General features: G+C 39.0%; 2 protein-coding genes across 2 annotated transcripts in view; both read left to right on the top strand.

Annotated features, from left to right (window-relative positions):
• Positions 1–451, top strand: part of hoxc13a (homeobox C13a) — a 4302-nt gene extending 3851 nt beyond the window's left edge. The window contains exon 2 of the mRNA XM_032521116.1: positions 1–451. This exon is cut by the window's left edge and continues 714 nt beyond it. The gene's annotated coding sequence lies outside the window, so the exon portion shown is untranslated.
• A 6593-nt stretch (positions 452–7044) lies between these two features.
• Positions 7045–11071, top strand: hoxc12a (homeobox C12a). The gene is made up of 2 exons (XM_032521120.1): positions 7045–7909; positions 8998–11071. Exons 1-2 carry the CDS (start codon positions 7327–7329, stop codon positions 9234–9236), a joined length of 822 nt encoding a protein of 273 aa, XP_032377011.1. The 5' UTR covers positions 7045–7326; the 3' UTR covers positions 9237–11071.
• Positions 11072–14795: the final 3724 nt, after the last annotated feature.

The raw sequence follows: 14795 nt of genomic DNA, 5'->3' as shown, positions 1-14795 counted from the left end.
TTGAGATTTCTTCAACAAAAAAGCTCTCTAAGGACTTTCGAAAGAGAATGATCTTCTTTTTTTTAATATTCCTTCTGAATTTCAAAAGCTTTGTTCCTCTCTGTGGGGAATGTTCTCTTAAACCTGGGGTAAAACAAAGGCTCTTATGTTGTTAATCTGTATAGTGCAATGCCTTTTTATTTAATTCATATTATCTAGTATGGCGGAACTGTAAACTGGAATATCCCAAGACCTGTATGTTTTCCTTTGTCAGTGAAGGATTCTGTCATGCAACTGGAATGATTGTAAACCATTAAAAGTCAGTGAGTATCACACATAAATGCACAATGGTTTTATTTTGTTTTTTTGTCTTTGTTGGTGTAACATTGCAGCTGATCACACGCCTTGTGAAGCCTGTAATTTCTACTTTGATGCGGTATGTGAACTGTATTGTGGTGTTGAATTACGTACTGGAAACGTGTTTCATAAATAAATGATTATTATGAAAACGCTTAAATATCCAAGTCAATCAAACGCACTTGCAGCATTTCCTTTCGTTTCAGCCCTGGTCATTAGGCTGCAGAAGCTTTTGCCGCTGTCGTCTTTTCTCTTCAAGCTGAGTCCATATTATCAGCAGCTGATGGCCGAGTAAGGATTGCATGTTGTAGAGTGCTTAATTAAGCATCCTGGAGTCTTGTTAATGGCAACTGGAGATCATGCAGTGATTAGGCGTGGTTGGTGAGCAGCAGGGGCGCGTTTTCTAACACCAAACCAAGAAAATACCAAATGAATCATGATATTTAGACCCATTCTTATTCCAGATCGAAATCTTAAGATATATTCAGACTTGCAGGATTTGGTCTTTTAAACGGAACATGCAGTTTAGAGAAACAGCCGGCGGGTAGGAGAAACTCACGCATTCTATTTTGCCGAAGATGTTTTACCTGTTAATTGGCAGAAGTTCAATTTCAGAATAATCCCAAACAGACCGAAAGGCAATTAAAAGCGATTTGTGTTTCAGCTCTTACAGAAACATTTACTGGGTGACCACAGCATATTAGTTTCAGACCTTTACATATTCCACAGATACAAATTAGTTATTGTTGGTCTAATAATAAGAACATTATTACCCGTACCCTATAAGAGTTCATCGAGCACTTTCCCTTACTCATCCAGTGTACCTTGCAATAGAACCTACTATATTTTTCTGATTATTCTTTTTATGAAATATTGAGAATAATTCCGTAAATTAAAATGGCAAAGCATTTGCTTGCAAACATGTACTTTTACAGCGCATGATACCTATATTATGTCTTTCAGCCCCGTGCGCTTGGATTTATTTAGACCTGCATGCTGTAACACCTTTTCAGGGTGTAAAATAAACAGGTGAGTTAAGCAATGAACTTGAGGATGCATTTGATTTCGTCACCATATGAACTCCTTATTTTATTAATCTAAACACGTATTGATGGTAATATTACACGCTCACGCTCAGTCTGAAGCAGCATTGCAGTTTGAATCCCTATAGTTTTATTTAGAGATTATCCCATATTATTTACAAATGTATGTATGGATGCGGAAAGATTTTTTCACATGCGACTAGTGTTTTGAACCATAAAGGACTCCTTGTCTCATGCAAGTTAGGCTTCTTCAGTTGTAGTTATGAAAGTAGAAAAACAAATTATGTGGGAAAGTGACATATGAAGATGATTATTCTAAGAATAATCAAAGTTCAATGTTATATTTAAAACTAGTCTATCTCAAATCTGTAATTTCAGGTTAAGTAAACATGCGTAACACGTATCTTAGACGTAGCCTAAATGAAATGAAATGGTCTTTTTCTTTAGTCAAATAATTCAGGTCTAAGGCCTAAATATGTTTGACTTATATGTCTAATGTTGTAGCTATTTTCTAAAACAGCATATATACAACACAGTTAGATGGCTTGTGTTTTGTATCCTAATTTCTCTACAGGCGAGTCGTTGGCTGGACTCTGGTCACTTTTTCCAGCTCTTCTGATCTTTTGAGGTTGTTGATTAGAATCCAAGCCGTCAGACCTCAAGTTGTTGTTTGTCTGCTTCCTGGATTTTCAATCCTTATGGAAAGTTCTGGGTCTCCTGATTTACCCTTGACCATGACTATGCAGTCACTTTGACCTTGACATCACAGCAGATTGTGAATAATAAATAGGGGGCTGGACACCAATGCTGGCGGTTTGTTTGTAGGCAAACAAGGTGTTATTTCCCTGTCTAGACAGCCAGGCTTAATGACATGCCATAAATACATAAAAAAAGGGGAAGTGTAGCGAAATCCTCTGACCTGCATTTCTGACCATCTCCTAGAGCCTTACATTAACATTTGGGCTCTGTTTTGTGTTTTTCAGAAGTCCCCTAAAAGTTGTTACACTGGCTTATGCACTCTGGAACCACCAATGGCTTCAAGCACTCATCATGAGGTGTGTGTTATTGACCACGAAGGACAGGTAGGACTTTTGACGTCTCACACCAACACCAGTAACCCACAGCAAGCAGCTACTGTCCACACAGCGAGAGGAAATGATAACACGACGTCGCCCACAATATAACGATTAAAGGTATGGCCGTTTTCTTCTATGGCAGTAGGGCTACGTGGACTTTGTTTTTTGACTGTTTAGCTCACAACAAACGCTGTACACTGTACAACAGACAAAACTAAGTTACAGAAAAATGATGGATAATGTGATTTGTACCTATTTTTACTAAACTAAGTTTTCTTCAAAGTAAAGAGCACGCATTAAGTTGAGAGAAAAATAGACCTGCTTTAAATATAGTTTATAGCTTATATTTTAACTCCTGGTATTTATGAGCATTAGGCTACTATAGCAAAAGTTATAATTTTATCAAAGTTTTCTAGCAGTATGCCTATATTAAATGTATTTCATGTAAAATGACTGATCTCAACCAACATAATGTAATAAAGCTTGTTTTGGTGTAATTTAAAGGGCCACTTTTTCTTTAAAATGTGGACTAAATGAAAATGTAAAGAGTATTTTGAAATAATACATTTACAATTTATACATACAGAATTATCCCAATACGCAAATTTAAAGTAGTTTCATATGGCTTCACTTGTAGAATAAAATATCTGGAATTATCGTCTGTTATACACTGTCATAACTGTCATATATACAGTTTCCTCAGTTATTTTTTTACTGGTTGTCACCTAAAATAATCAAATACCATGCACGCCCGAGATTAACATTTAGGCTGTATGCCGAAAAAAAGGAATACCTACAATAAATAAGTTTAAGCACACAGCTTCTTTTTCAAAGAAAAACCCCAAATAAACTAATCAAAAAGCTTTTGGACCCTTTGCACCCTCATCCGCCGCAGATTTTACCTTGAAAACGTAAAATGTATAAAAACTTGTATTACTTTTGGTTGTGTGTGCGGCGTCGAAGCTGCAGGCCGCTGTCAGCCAGACACATGAGACAGGGGGCTGATAACCTCTGGTGGTGACCAGAGGAAAATATCAGGAAGTGCTGCAACTGTCTCTAGTTTAGGCAAATATTTTAGCCGAGTAAATTTCTTGTTTCATTGTTATGACTCATTTAGGTTAGTGTTAGTAGTTATTCTTTCTAAGCTTTTGACAGTATTCATGAAATATGGAGTTGACAATTCGTATCATTTTGACGTTTTTTCTAACTGTGAAAGTTGAAGGCCTGCTTATTGTGAATGATACAGCAAAAGGGCGTTCTTAATGGTTTTCAGGTGTTATGTTATGGCATTGTTGTTTACATTTAATTTTACTTTAATGCAATCAAGGCATTGCTTTGTGATTTGATGGGTCTACTGGTGGAATATATCCGAGAATGGAAATCACATGTCGGAGCAGTGTAAGAAACAAAAGATAGAAAGAGGTTTTTGATGGTCAGTTTTTGAAGTATTTAGGCACATGGGATTTGCCTAAATAAGTATTTGCAGATATGATGCTATAAGAATATATTCCACACATTTAACAGCTCTGTTCTTTGAACAGTAACATTGTTTTGACTGGTTTTAAAAAATGTATCCCATCTGACTGACGACATGAGCCTTGTTTGGTTTGAAAATTCATAATTTTTTAACCATAAATACACAGTCCATAGCGCATGAGCGTTTTACATTTGATTTTTCTAATTACATAAACACACACACACATGCACACACACACACACACACACACACACACACACACACACACACACACACACACACACACACACACACACACACACAATAACGCGTCTCAGTCTAGAATTGAAAATTAAAAATGTAAATTAAATGCAATACTTGAGCAAATACCCTTGTGGCAGCTTAAAGCATTCTAACTTCAGTTATACGTTCAAATCAGATGACGCATGGCTTTACTATAAATGCTGGTTTGTGATGTTTAATGTGCATATATGTAATTTGGAATTACACTGAATGATAATTAAAATGTGTTATAGTTTTATGGAAATTTAAGTAGACCTAGGCTATAAGCTATATTTGATATTTTCCAGGTGCATATCCTTAACAAAAAAATTAAAGAACAGAATACATATTTTTTCCAGAATTATTCAGAGTATAAAGTAACAAGGCCGCATGAAATACCGTGTGTTGTAAACGAAAAGATCAGCAAAACGTTTCAACTCAAATGTTTCCACTTTTGGGGGTTCTTTAGGCGTCCCTTGGCGGTTTGTTTTCCTTGAAGAAAGCTTTAAAAGGGTTGCACAAGGCTATAACTGTGGCAACCTGCCTGCAGAGAATCAAAGAGAAAAAGGGAAGAATAGCCTTTTGTTTAGGCTATTGCCCTGTCTGGACAGGACCAGCGGATTCCAGGAGGGCAATTTCAATATCGAGCAGACAGTGTACTAGACAGTGACCTTGACAGTGCTCGGTTTACCAAGTTCTTTTTATTAACAGCAGATTTCCATTTTGCTAAATAAGAGCACAAGGCCTATAGCTTACGGTCAGATGTGACATCATTGCTGAGCTAAAGATGACGATGAACAGACGATCAATTGTTTGAATGTGAAATTCGGATCTGTGTGGGAGTACTACTGGATCGGAGGCGTGGAGAGACGAGGCAAGGAGGCGCAACACATGGCCTCTTTCTCCGAGGTAAAGTGGCGGTTTAGGGATACACGTTACTCACTCACTGGATGGCCATCCGGGCCATTTTGTTGTAAACATCACACTGTGCTGTTTTGCTTTTGGTTGCTGTTATAATAACATGAGAAGCGATACCAAGACTCCCCATTGCTCCTCATAAGACTGAGGCGCAAGATATTATATTGGATTGACGTTGTGCTGCATTGCGAGACTCACTAACTAGATGCAAGACTGTGCATGGATAGGCGAGGCAATGAGTCCAAGGGACAGAATGATACCGCAATGGATCCCTGAGAGCTTCACCCGTTTAAACATTTGATATTTGTCTTTCTATTTAAGGCCAGAGCAATGGCCGGTGCCTTTGGGTTAGATAGGGTAGCCTACATGGTCACAAGTGACAGATACAGCTATCAAATGTCAGCCGACTTGCAAATCGTTCCCAAACCAATGTTTAAATGAATGCTGATGTTCTCACATAACACTTCATTGGCGAATTTGTAGCACCCAACCAGCGCCAGTCAGCACGCATGTGCAAGCTGCTGTATAGCCCTAACTCATTTAATATCAATTATTAATTAATTAAATCAGCCTGTTTTTTTGTTTTATTATTTGGACACTTATCGGTTATTTTATGTTTATGGTGCTATGTTAAGGAAGACGATATGTTGCTTTTTAAATCAGCGGCGCATCCTGGAAAATAGTCACATTATTTTTATGACTCGGGCTGTTAGTCCTCCTTTTAAGCTGCCACAGCCTAACAGGCTGTTTATTCCATTTTTCTGATTCTCATTTCTGCTTTTTATTCATTTTGATTAATATTTGAGTTCAATATCAAGTTCAACCCATCGTGACTCTGCGTCGTGAACTTGAGTGGATGGACGGCGATATATGTGTGCTTGGGTATATTTCCTTTTTGTCGTGTACGTGTCATTGACGTATTTCTTTTTTTAAATTGCCATAATTGAGACATACGCAGCTCCCCACTGCTGAGTTATGAAAACTTTTGAGCTCCATAAATTGATTTTGTCTGATGAAGTCGAGAGGAGGGGTGGTGGTAAATTATACATTTATAAAGGGAAAGAGGGGTTAGCAAAATAGTTGCTGGGCTGATATAATATAGAAAGTTTTTTTTTCCTAATTAGTCGAGGAGTCTGTAGACCCGGAGAGGAATACAAATGCCAAGGGTCAGTCATAAGAAAATGTTTGAGGATGATGGTTGGGCAGTTTGATGACCACATTAGAAATCTTTGCGCCAGCTGTTGGCAGAATGTCTGAATCCTTTGCACATCATGGCGAAGTGTTCTGCACAAAAAGTATCTGAAATGTTTTTTTGGTGGTTAAAAGATTATTTTTTTTGTCAGAGCAGAGGCATGACTACAGTATGGTATAGCACATATTTGTTCAGTGTCAGAGCTGCATCTACAAATCAACTAATTAGCTAGATATAAAGCAGAGAGACCCTCGGCTGATTGAATCACTTAAGTGCCCTCTGATATCTTGTAAAATTCATATAAAAGAATTGTGAGAGGTATAACAATCCCACTAGAGTTTGGCTGTGAACGTTTATTGGAGGTATCTGTTAAAACTGTTCATGTGAGGTGTACTAGGGAATATTATGTGAAATATACCCTCTTAAAGTAACCTTGTAGAATATCTTCCTCTTTTACAGAGCCAGTGGCTTCAACCTGCTGACCCTGTTACTGTAAATATGAGTAGAGTGCGGCAATGAGTATCAGTCTTTTCTTAAAACAAGCCTGTAAAATTGGGACATCACGGCTTTATATGACATGGAATTCAACCATAATTTGCTAGAAAACAAGATGTCCTATGCACCCTCTCCTTCAAGAAAAAAAAAATAGTTTTCATAAGAAATAGAATTTAAAAAACTTTTGCCAGCTTATAAATAAATTAAACGAGGCCATGGACAGTTCCACGAGTGTAAAAGGAGAAGCAGCCTGGGCTCCTTTTGGACTCACTCTGACTCAAGTGAAGAAAAACAAGATCCTACATTTTTAATAAAAGGTTTATAGTATTTTAAAAAGCATATAAACCTCTGTAATACAGAAGTTAATGTTTTGTTTTGTCTGAGATGTACCGAGTGGGTGGTACCATGTGTAGCACAAGTTAGCCTGGACACGTGGTTTGAGGATGACCAATCAGGCGCCCCTCCAGGTTTAACTATGTTAAATGTCAGATTGCAATAAACTAGAAGCTGTTGGTCGGGCCCGCGGAAATGGGCGAGCATAATCTCCTTAATCCAGGGTTTGTGGGACCTTTGGTAAACATCCACACTGGAGACACATTTTACTTTCCGAATTTTAGAGCCTCAGGGGGACAACTGGCGGGGCTACCGTCGCTTTCATACCCGAGAAGGGACAATGTTTGCTCCCTCCCGTGGAATCCTTCGGAGCCGTGCAATGGATACTCTCAATCCTACTTTAGCAGCCCCGTGTCTATTAACCCTTCTTTCAATCGGTCGTGCGAAATTAGCAGACCAGAAGAGGGTAAATGTTATTATAACAACGGGAACAGGGAGACCTGTTCAGGTGGCAGCAGCCTCAAACGAGAGGATAGGGCGAGAGACACATCATCATTAACATCTGACCACGGGATGCACAGTGGAATTGGCAGCACAGCCGCCTTCTCCAAATATGATTATGGGACCGAGCAGCTAACGCAAGACCCGCCATCCTGTCAGTCACTGGAGTCCGACTCCAGCTCCTCTCTGCTCAACGAGGGCAGCAAGCCTCCATCCAGCGAGACACAGACCCTGGTGTCACCGGGAAGCCATTCAAGCAACATAGCCGCAGGCGGAGGTGGGTGCTATTATTATTTTTTTTACCACCATTAGGCTATTATAAACGCACGTTCACATTATTTATAAGAGACGTGCACATATCGTACAGTTGCGCAACTACACCGTCATTACAGCTTGTTACCTTGATGCACAACTTGCAGCCTCGATTAGCCTGCAGGGTACTTGCGTGGTGTGCAAACGCCGCTAGGGGTTGCCCTAAAATACCTCACGCGCCATGTGGTTGTGTACAGTTACAGATTACCTCACCATGCCATAATGCCCACTAGCTTTTTAATAAATGATCAGCCCGGTCATTGGATTTGCACACCTTATTACAGGCATATACATGGTTGGTGCATTGTTACACTTTTGTGCAAACAAATTAGTGCAGTGCTTGAAAGAGGAGAGGCGCTTTGGTTGACTGGATAGGTAGAGTTTTCTTTTTAATGACTCGTAAACAGAATTAATATCTGTCGCTGTGTACTCAAGAGTCATTTAATATGCTCTGAAACTCGCAAATAAGTAGGGGTATTTGCAAGCACGGCTTAATTATCACGTTAACTGCAACAATAAAACTTCCTGTGACACACGCCGCTGTAAACAGGCGGTCTCCAATAGAAAGGGTTGAAAAATACAAAACAAACACGTATGATCAAAAATTGCACAGCATTGGGCAGGTTCCGTTGCACTGATATTGGGATTGCGATCAGATAGGTCCAGTCAGAGACCAAAACAAATCCAGTTTGGCTGTGTGGGAGGAAGCTACAGCTTCCAGTGGCGTCAGCCCTTTGAATCCTAATAGAATCCCTACATGGGATATTTTGCAAAACACAGATGACTTAAACACCGTCTACTTCCGCGGCCGCAGACATCTTTGGGAAGTGCTTTATCATGAAACTGTAATTTGACTTTGAGGTCGAATTTTCTGATTGCTCTCCAGTTTACTGCTCAAATGAATGTTTAATACACTCAGCCCACAGTAAGGCAACTAGCCAAGCTTCTCTTGGACAACTGACGCCCTGTAGGCTCCTATAACCTTGGAGGTGACCGTGATATTGCAACTGTTGCGACTAATCCGCTGTATGCCCCCTCATCCCTCTCCTCCAGGTGCCCCGTGGTACCCGATGCACACTCGGACCAGAAAGAAACGTAAACCGTATTCCAAACTTCAGCTGGCTGAGCTAGAGGGTGAATTCATGCTGAATGAGTTCATCACCAGGCAGAGGCGGAGGGAGCTCTCTGACCGTCTGAACCTCAGCGACCAACAAGTGAAGATCTGGTTCCAGAACCGCAGGATGAAGAAGAAGAGACTCATGCTGAGGGAGCAAGCCTTGGCCTACTTTTAGAGATGCGGCAGAAGGTGAATCGATGGGCTGTAAAAGCTAAGCGTTCTACGCTCCCTTAGGTCTTATTTCAATGCATGCACTCATCTATCAATCTTTTTGACATTGCAGGCGATTATTAAAACATTTTCTGATATGATATTTTTCCTTAAAGGTGCGGGCTGCACAAGCCCAAAACAAGCCACTATCTGACATTCAAAGCTATGTCAGTAAGACTGCCTCCATGTTTGGTATAATCGCACAAAAAGCTGTGAGAATGTGTATTTCTGTGTACGATGCACATCTTCGTTTTTCTTTATTTGTCAAGAGACATGTTAGCCACGCGAAAAATGCTGTCGATGCAATAGCTCAGTTTGGTGACACATATTGACAACTTCCTTTTTGTTCCATTTTTTTGTGAGAGAATGTGAGGAGGGAGCGGGCCACTTGATAAAATCTCAAAAATTAGGCCTAAAAATAGCAGGGAGGTCAGAAAGATAGAGAAGCCTGGTTTGAGCCGCATCAACGCAATAAATTACCTTAGGCTATGAACTTATAAAGCAGAATCTCACTCCGGATTGCTTAAAACTTCCACAGACATAATTTGTTTACCCACTGTTTGTGGGCACGTTCACGGTCACGGACAGGAAGTCTGTGAGTCTGCATGAGGAGAGGCAGGACTAAAACCGCAATGTAATCTATATCGAAATCTTTATGACTGCATTAGGAAAAAATGAATTGCCATGTCTTTGTTCGTGTGCTAACACGTTTCTAAATGTATTTTTCTTACTTGTATTACCTTTCAACTTGTCTTTACAACAACCACAGAATCCTGCGTGAGTTGCATTTCTTTAGTTGAGTGAGATCACCGTTTGAACACGGTTTTGAGCTGCTATTAAAGTCCACGTCCAGATCGTGCCCGTTAAAAATAGTGTATTCAACAATAAACTCGCCAGGATGTGTAATGAAAATATTCACCAGTCTAAATAGGCTACATTTTTAGGTCAACTTGGTTAAACAAGACAGCCGTCTAAAGGGGGTGATACGTTTTTAGGCCTGAAAGAGCATTTTCTTAAACTTGGTGCTCATAAAAAAAAAATATGTAGACATTTAGAAAAGTTAATCATAGGCCTATCTGTGTGCTCCCTTAATTCAGTGCGACTGCATCATCTGTCATGTAAAATGAGTAAGCTATAGCAGTGAAATGTATTTGCAGCATGTTATTGATGTGAAATTACTATAAGTCATGTTCTGCGGGCCACTTTTTCTGTAGGTGATTTTTTTATTTTTTTAACAAATCAAATGCGAACACAACCCTAAACCTTTTTGACACAAACATCTACAAAGAATGTATTATTATTATTATTATTATTATTATTATTATTATTAGTAGTAGTAGTATTATTATTAGTATTATTATTATGGAAGGATTGAAGGCCTATATGGCTACTTAATGTACGTGCTCCTTGCAACGTGCTTAATGTTTTCCCTTTCCTTACCTTGTACTCGTGTATACCTTTTGTAAAATTAAATTACATATGTTACTATTTGCATCCTGTTTGAGGATCTCTTATTGCTAATAGTGCGTTATGTTATTGATCGTCTTGTACAATATAGCATTCCATATAGCCTATTTGTGGTTGTCAAGGATGTAAGAAATGGTATTCAAGAAGTTTTGCCATACATGACATTTAAAGAAAACCTGTTTCAGTGTAATAGTTGTTTGTTATCGTTTTTATTTCGTCCCTCATCGCATTCCCTTCTTTGCGCTTGTAAGGATTGCTACGTTGTCTTGTAAAAGTAATACTGATATGAATGTATATGCGTAAGGTCTTCAATAAACAGAATATTGAAACGTTTATTGGTGTCACCTCAGTCTGTCATTGGGTTGCTTCTTTGAATGTTATGCTTCGAAATCAGCTTTTCTGAGTGCTGCTGACTGGTGGTATTATTTTATTAGAACTGACCTGAAACGGTATTAAAATACATGTGTCCAACGCAGTGAATGGAACATTTAAGAGAACATTTGGAAGTATTTGAGAGGGTGTTTTGTTGGCACATAATTGTACATGCTGTGAACTCTAATCAATAGGAGCCCACACAGGTTGGCCTTGTTTTATTATGGCCGCTCAGATACAAAGGTAGACTTTAGGTATGATATCTTTCCATCCAAAATGGCGGCCCAATGCAATTGCTAAATCCCATCTTGCATTGAATAGTATTTCTATTTAATATGTACAACTACATTAGTTCAAGGTAAAAAAAAAAATTAAAAAAAAGTATTTTTTTATGAAGTGCTTTCTCTTGAAGTTTAACCTAATCAATGTCACTGGTATACAAGCCTATAATGTTGCAGCTAAACACGCAATAGCTCTGTAAAGCAGTAATAGGGTTACACCCCAGTGCTCCATATAGTCAAGCCTCTTGGACTGGCTGTGTGGACGGGCTGTAGCTTGAGGTTTGCATTATGGATTTAAACGCGTTATAATTGCATATCAAATCATGGTTTATGAACAGATGAGTACAGATCAGATAGATATGCTTTCACAATTGGCATACATCTTTAAAACGACACACACGGTTGTATAATAAACACATAACACAAAGCTCTCTCTCCTGGCAAGGAAGTGTAAAGCAGTGCGATGCCTTGCAGTGTTTTCCTATCTGCTAACTAAGCGAGCATCAATGCGTTTGTCCTCAACAGCTTCCAGTCACAGTTCGGTGAAGCAGGCCCACTGGAAACGGTTGTGCTGTCCCACTGTTGAGATCAGATGTTGCCTTTTCAGTGAACTGTGAACGGCCGCCCCTGCAACCGGCGTTTGCCTATGATCACAACACAAATACACACATGTAAGATGACGTGAGCTCATTACTTAACACAATCCTCTCGGTGCTTTGTTAACTACCGACTCGAACGTTTATCAGTTGAGATAGAAGATATACAGTGCAGTTACGACAAGACATGGCTCTGAGCTGAATGCTTCAGTATGGAAACTTCAATATGGCTTAATGTGCCTGTTTACTTTACTCCAAACTTCCACCTTCCCAAATGGACAACAAATGCATAATAATGTTGTGTATTGTTGTACATGTAAAGAGGGAATATAGGAACTGTAATATACTCCGTGAGAGAAAAGGTCCGTATGCACGCGCTGCTATTCGATTGGGCGCAATGCGTCAGTTTGCAGATGTCAAAAATAATATTTAAAATATGCTGGATACATCTGTAAACATTATAAATATATTCTTGGAATTAACTTACATTTTTTGCGAGTCTAAAGTATATGTCTAGTCAAAAATACACTAGATATCGAGAAATGGCATCCGCTGGTTTTATATTTTGGAAATATTTTCTCAATAGACATTTACGCATCTGATTTGAGGTGCTTTTGAAGAATCACATCAATTAAATCACTGCCTAGAATTTGAACATAGATATCAGCGGAAATAATAGCATCTGAATTTCAATAGTTTCCTCCGTATAAAAGGAGAAATACAGGCGTAAGGTTTTGAAATGCACCCTTTTACGCACAGACGACAACATACATATATGTCCTTGTTTTAATCCAAGGAACACAGGGCACTGGTTTTTAAGTGGCGCCAGACTGCTGCAAAGCATAACTAGTAAGTGTATCAAGTATTTGCTGCGATATGATAATAATCAAGACTATGAAATAATACTGAGATCTTAAATTGCGTGTGTTGAATTTGATCATCCAGAGGACATCAATCATAACAACTTCAAACTTCTTAGCCGATCAAACGCGCTGCTGACCATGACAGGAGATAAACTAGTATCTTATGTTTGTGTGTTGCCTTGTTAAATGGATTAGATGAGAATAATAGATGCAAAATGAACCATGACGCTCCTGACTGTCCTGCAGTACCTCAGCCATTATTTCTAAAGGAAATCTTCAAGGTCAATTTTGTTACAAATATTGTCTACAATCTCTAAAAAGTTTCTGGAAACCTTGTCCCCGTTCGAGTTTATGACATTTAAACATCAACAATTGTAATAACTTAGTGAAGTCCAGTTATCTGTATACGCCTTTGTGCTTGTAAAAATGCGCAAATGGAAAGACAGCGACAGAGAATACATATTAATCAGAATTCATGATTTGTTATAGATATAGTTCCGCTTAGTTAACTGAGGAACGTGTGAATTTAAATTCACAGCTGCGATCATTTGCATAATTTGTTAACACAAATGTATTTTGACAACGAGAAAATGAGTGTAAGCAACTAAACCACTCACAACATTGAGCACAGCGTGAATCGTGTTGGCTACCAAGATTAAATGATGCAAGCAGTGATTGTGTTTTTACAGGCAAGTTAGGTGATTCCTGTGTTAAACGGTGGGGTTATTTGACTTGAATAACACAGTCTGGTCTTTGAATGATGCCAAATGGATATCTGAACAAGTTTTAACTTGAACTTCAAACCAAACTTATCTGCTGATGTTACGGGTGACTATTCTGTGTATCCAATTACTTTACATATTTCTGTCCTTTATTTTGCATTTGCTTGTGACAAATAATCTTGTGCTGAAAACGTTTAACAAACCACTTAACATTGGACCGCGTCTTCACCTGCCATCCAGTCTTCCCAAAGGGCTAAAAATGTTTAGGCCTACTTACTTGTGCTTATATTAGTTTTCGCTGGTTTTTATTCAAATTCATAGATATAGCATCACTCTATACAGGATATAAGGAATTAAAAAAAAAACTCAAAAGAAACCATTGCTGAGAACCTTAAGGTATTTACATTGTAAACAGGATGGAATCTCAGTTGGCTTTGCAGGTCTTTACAATAGATCTTTCACTGCTCTTGAACACTTTTGACTTTGAGACTGGCTAAATCTGTTTATGGCGGCCTGTCTCCGCGTCCCAAAGGTCAGTGAGCTTCACAGTGCCCTTCGCAGAGAACTTGTGTGGCATGTGGTCTACGTCCCCCGCCACCCCTCTGCCGTTTATGGTTCGAAGCTGGCTAGAGAAATAGAAAGCAATGTTATTCCTGTGTGTGTGTGTGTGTGTGTGTGTGTGTGTGTGTGTGTGTGGGTGTGGGCGTGTGGGTGCGCGCGTGCGTGCGTGTGTGTGTCTGTGTGTGTGTCTGTGTGTGAGTGTATGTGGGGTGGGGGGTGTTAATGTGATAGAGAAAGGGAGGATAGGTAAAATGCTTAACATGGACGATTCATATCGTTTAACTTCTTTTAGAACTGTTATATATTGATTTTGACATGATTTGAAATGAGTTCTCTATGAGCTCAATTTTTCTGAAATGTACTATCTTATATCAATTTATTTTTCAATAGCATCGCACGTCAGCAGCCCCATAATACGGGGTGTGATAGTGTCATTGCTGCTTTGAAGGAGCCTCTTGCAATTGATGGAAAGAAACATCTTGGAATTGATTAAAATTGATTTACTCCGCGATTGCAAATCGGTACCGTTTTCATTTTTGTTTATTGCAGCCTCATTGTCCTTTTTATGTTGTATTTTCGAAATTACAATAATAATACAATACAGTAGCAATCTATCTAAAGATCTAAAGAATGTGTACAGCATTCGTCAGCACCTAAATCTA

Source organism: Etheostoma spectabile, chromosome 7, assembly GCF_008692095.1.
Source record: "Etheostoma spectabile isolate EspeVRDwgs_2016 chromosome 7, UIUC_Espe_1.0, whole genome shotgun sequence".
Classification (NCBI taxonomy): domain Eukaryota; kingdom Metazoa; phylum Chordata; class Actinopteri; order Perciformes; family Percidae; genus Etheostoma; species Etheostoma spectabile.
This window is presented reverse-complemented; position numbering and strand designations above follow the sequence as displayed.